Source organism: Maniola jurtina, chromosome 7, assembly GCF_905333055.1.
Source record: "Maniola jurtina chromosome 7, ilManJurt1.1, whole genome shotgun sequence".
Taxonomy (NCBI): domain Eukaryota; kingdom Metazoa; phylum Arthropoda; class Insecta; order Lepidoptera; family Nymphalidae; genus Maniola; species Maniola jurtina.
Window position 1 is genome coordinate 15,562,531 of NC_060035.1, and position 5,113 is coordinate 15,567,643.

At 48.1% G+C, this 5,113-nt stretch overlaps 1 protein-coding gene across 1 annotated transcript; it reads right to left on the reverse strand.

The window, feature by feature from the left end:
- Positions 1 to 2,619: 2,619 nt before the first annotated feature.
- On the reverse strand, positions 2,620 to 4,796 carry LOC123866804 (silk gland factor 3). Its single transcript, XM_045908508.1, has one exon. It carries the CDS (start codon positions 4,657 to 4,659, stop codon positions 3,574 to 3,576), a length of 1,086 nt encoding a protein of 361 aa, XP_045764464.1. The 5' UTR covers positions 4,660 to 4,796; the 3' UTR covers positions 2,620 to 3,573.
- Between the last annotated feature and the right edge of the window lie 317 nt (positions 4,797 to 5,113).

A 5,113-nucleotide genomic window follows, 5' to 3' on the forward strand; every position in this document is an offset into this window, starting at 1 on the left:
TTTCACTGCCTACCTGTTTAATCGATTTTGATGAAAGGCACAAGGCTGGCAATTGCATCCCTGAGACTGACATAGGCTAGATAGGTACATTTAGTCCCGGAAAATATTGACCGGATTGATTGACGGTAAGTAGGTAGGTATCTATTAATTTAAAACTCGATAGTGACAGTAAGTATCTAAGTACCTAGGTACCTATCTAGAATATTTGTTTTTTATCAAACAAAATAATGTACCTAGGTACCTATTACAATAAATTCATTTAAAATAATGGAGATTGATTTCAATCTGAATAATAGACAAGAATTTTATTAAAGCCTTAAGTATGTAGGTACCTACTTAGCTAAACTTAGAAATCTTCACGAATTTAATTGCAAGGTCTAACCAGAACACTCAAGTACCGTTAGGACATAAAAATACTCGAGAATATGAGAGTAAAAAACAAAATTTAACGTAATTCGAATTAAAGGTCGATATTTAGTGGCATAAATCACCGGCGGCGGCGGCGCGGCGGGACGCAGGGACGCAGGTAGCGGCCGCGCGATGTATCACACAATGATCGATTTGTACACTCCGATATCACTGTTACACGCTGTTTACGATTACTACATTCATCGTTAATAATATTTATTGTATTCTGGAGAGTTTTCGTGAAATTGATTGTTCTTAAACCCGTTCAGGCTCTGTGGGTTCCCTCGTGAGACCACATCGAGCCTGCTCTATCGAATCCATCTAAACTAACACAGCATCTGTACTTTTTTTTGCAATAAGTATATAGGTACTGTATGGTTTGTTAATAGGTATTTAGTATACCTACCTAGTATTAGCAAAAACGCTGCTATATTTTGATTTTTGAATAAGAAATCATCAAAAAACTAGATACAATATCATTATGAGTAACAATGAAAAATTAAATTTAAGCATATTTATAATTACTTAAATAATAATTAATTTAATAACGTAGACATGATATTACAACCGTATACGGTTTAATATCATGTCATCAACATGGGTGTTAATTTTTAAAGTTTTTTAGGAGTTTTAATTTGCTTAAATCATGTTTTACAATTCAAACGACGATAATGAATAAAACGTTATACCTACACATACCCGTATTATCTAACTAGCAAGTAGGTGCCTTCCTATAGGCGTAGAATAAGTGGATGAACTAATGTGCACTTTTAATAACCTATTAATTTAAAAAGCTACTAAGTAGGTACCTACCTACTAAATTGGTTTATCAGTTTACTAGCTGAAGAAGTTTTAGTTTCCCTAAATTATCATGTTTTAACAAATAAGTACCTACTTAGGTAGGTAGGTACCTAAACGAGTGAAATGCATAAAACATATTTAGAATAGAAGTAAAATCAAGCTAATGTAGGTCCCTATCCTGCCTACTGTTTAAGCCTGTTATTTTGGAAGTTACTATAGTTGATTGGTTAAATAGTCACTAGGTAATTCATATACTTAACAATTCTAATGAGTGTAATGAATAAAGCATCCTTAGGTATTTGAAATTTTAAAATGCAATCAAGTCAATACAGAGCTTGCACTGTTTCACTGTTAATTTAATTAACTACTATTCATTTATTTAATCAAAAAATCACTATTTTATTGGTTTTAGTTTATATAAATCATGACAAACGATTGTAATGAACAAATCAATTTAAGATTTTAAAGTGGTGTCTTTTAAAATGTAGAGCTTGCACTCTTTAATTACTGTTAATTTAATTTATTTCACGGACGACCGCCCAGCTTCCGTAACCTTTCAAATCAAAAGATAAAATATTTAAAAGTAAAATAGTGCACAGAAAGAGATATTCCAAGCCGACGGCGACGGCGAACGGCTTAGCGGAACAGAGACCGATAACAAATAGATTTCGTAGCACACAACCACGCCGATAACATTGAAATGAGACCAATTTGAAAGTATTTTCTTAATTCATATCAGATATGAGATAATAAGGTTGAAATCACTTAACATTAAACCCGAAAACCTAATATCTGCTAAGCAATGGATGCTCTTTCAAGAAATGTACCTATGGGGTGGTAGAGTTTCGAAATTCTAGTAGGTACCCAGCTAGGTACTAACCTGCTTAATAAACACTTATAAAATTGGATAACATTATATTAAACATAATTAGATATCAGTGAGTTAGATATATAGGTATGTGTATATAGATACCTATCTAATAAATAATACATTATTAAAATGTTAAGTTCATGTTTTTCTCAGCTTAATGTAGGCGTAAATGTTGACATATTAAGAAGTCACTTCCATAAAAAAATATATTATAAAGCTAGGTAGGTAGATACGAGTGCCTAGCTATACCGAGTAGAGATGACTAGCACAGAAAAAACTATAGGTACAAAAAGCTCTTCCTCACTTATTTTAAATGTGTTTGATGAATGCGATATCAACTTGGAAACTATGTATCGGAGATGGAACGATCTGGCTCCAAGAGACGTCGTGTAGCCCTAACCGACGCACAGCTCTCCGACCGACACGTTTACGACTCCTACGACCTGTCCGAAACGCCTCAATGCGACGATTAGACGCACGACCTTTAGCTGCGTTCATTGTGGCCCTATCGTCCGGGATACAACAATAATACGACCAAATAAAATATTTACTCTGGTTTATTTAAATACTTAGATAATAATATAAAACATTTTAAGACTAATTATTCATTATTTACCTACGAGAGGCTTGCACTACCACTGCCGTCTGACCTTATCGCCTACAGTTTATACATTATATACATATCAACTCGTCAACTTCGTTGAGAATAACGAAATAATTACATTTACAACATTGGGTTTGGTTCGAATCGGGCTCGCGCGCACCGCACTGCGCGACGCGCGACGCACGACGCGCGGCGCACGACGCGCGACGCCCCCTAGCCTAGCGACACTCCGGCCGCGTTCGCCGAACTCATTATCGTTCATCTGATTCTATATAAAGAACATTTTAATATATGCCATCATATACTTCGCTGTAACATTACTTTATATAAAAAAATACCTATTTATACAAGAATTAAGTACCGAAATTGGCCACAATTACATATAAACGAAAAAACAACAAAACAATTAAAAACAGGAATAAAACCATTTTGGCATCGTATCTGCTTAATTTTCAATAAATTACTGGAGCGGGAACGCGCGGCGCGGCGCGGCGCGACGCGCGTCGAGCGCCGCGTCGCGCCGCGCCGCCGCGCTTCGTCTAGCACTTAACATAAAAATTGCACCTATCGACTCGATCGTATTCCCTCACTGAACGAAGCTGCGTCCGCGCTTCGAGCTCGTCACTAAACGTTAAGCTACACCCTCCCGGCGGGCAGGCACGTATGAACATCGTTAATTGTAGTATCTAGTTAAATAAATTCGCTGACATGGTCTCTCGTGAGGCGCGGGCCTCGGCTACTTACCGGCGGCGGCGTCGGCGCACTCACTACAGTCACTGCACTGGCGGCGCGCCGCGGCACGTCCCGGCGGCGGCGCGCCTCGGCTTCCCGCGGGCGGCTAGTGCGGCTCCGCGTAGTAGGGCCGCGGCGGCGCCCACGGGGCGAACTGTTAGTGCGCCGCCAGCGTGTGCGCGCCCTGCAGCGTGTGCTGCGAGTGCTGCGCGTGCTGGGAGTGCGGCGCGTGCGGGGCGTGCGGCGCGTGCTGCGCGTGGGCGGGGTGCGGCGGCGACAGCGCGGGCGAGTGCGCGTGCAGCGGCGGCGAGCCGTGCAGCTCGTGCGCGTAGTGGCCGTGGCCCATGCCGTCCAGCATGCCGTCGCCGCCCAGCGTGTTGGGCGGCGTCATGCGCTTCTCCTTCTGGCGGCGGTTGCAGAACCACACGCGCACGACCTCCTTCTCCAGCTGCAGGCTGTCGGCCAGCGACGTGATCTCCTGCGCCGACGGCTTGGGCTGCTTGTGGAAGTGCTGCTCGAGCGCGCCCTTGACCGACACCTCGATGGACGTGCGCTTCTTGCGCTTGCGGCCCTGCGCCGCGATCTTGTCGATGCTGGTCGGGCTGCCCGTGGTGGAGTCGGCCTCCTCCAGCCACTTCTGCAGCAGCGGCTTGAGCTTGCACATGTTCTTGAAGCTGAGCTGCAGCGCCTCGAAGCGGCAGATGGTGGTCTGCGAAAACACGTTGCCGTACAGCGTGCCCAGCGCCAGCCCCACGTCGGCCTGCGTGAAGCCCAGCTTGATGCGGCGCTGCTTGAACTGCTTGGCGAAGGCCTCCAGGTCGTCGCTGGTGGGCGTGTCCTCCTCGGGCGCGTCGCGCTCCAGGTGGTGGTGCAGGTGCGGGCTGGGCGGCACGTCGCGCATGAGGTGCTGGTGGTGCATGTAGCCTCCGTGCAGCACGGGCGAGGCGGCGCCGTAGCCCACGGGCGCGTGCCAGCCGTGCTGCAGGTGGCGCGCGTCGTGCGGCGCGGGCGGCGGCTTGACATCGGGCTGGTGCGCGTGGTGGTGGTGCTGGTGCATGGCCCAGGGGTCGGCGGGCGGCAGGCTGGCCCAGGGGTTGAGCACGGGCGCGCCGGGCGAGGGCGAGCCGCCGTGCAGGTGGTGCGCGTACTTCATGTCGGCGGGCTCGGCGCTGCGCGGCGACGCGGCGTGGTAGCCGCCCAGCAGGTCCAGCTCGCCGCCCGGCATGTACGTGGTCGCCGCCATGGCGCCGTACCTGAGGTCCACGGTGGACGGCGTCTTGCCGCCGAAGGCTCGCGAGCCTTCACTGGCACACTGTTCGCGAAACGGGCGCGAGGGTCGCGCGGCACTCGGGTAGCGGCGGGGGCCACCTCACATCACCACTGTCACTGGGCGACATGCGCGTGCGTGCGCGGCGGCAGCACGGATCGGACTGGCCCCTCGGCCGCGCCGCGCCGCCGCCGCGCAGCGTGGAGGGGCGGCCCCGCCCAGCGCCGCCCGCCGCCCCGCCTCGCCCGCTCTCCCGGCCCCACACGCTCCACTCGCTCCACACTCCACCGCGGCTGCCGGCAAGCTCTATCATTCACACCTTATATTTACAAACATAATCAGTCTACGATTTTTCCGACTCTACGGGTCCGTAGCGATATTTAATTAACGGGAGTCGGGAGTCCGCCGCCGCCGCGCCGCCGGGTCAAAT

What these genes read in the sequence shown, in the direction of transcription:
- LOC123866804 (XM_045908508.1), bottom strand. Translation starts at nt 4,659, where the DNA reads ATGGCGGCGACCACGTACATGCCGGGCGGCGAGCTGGACCTGCTGGGC.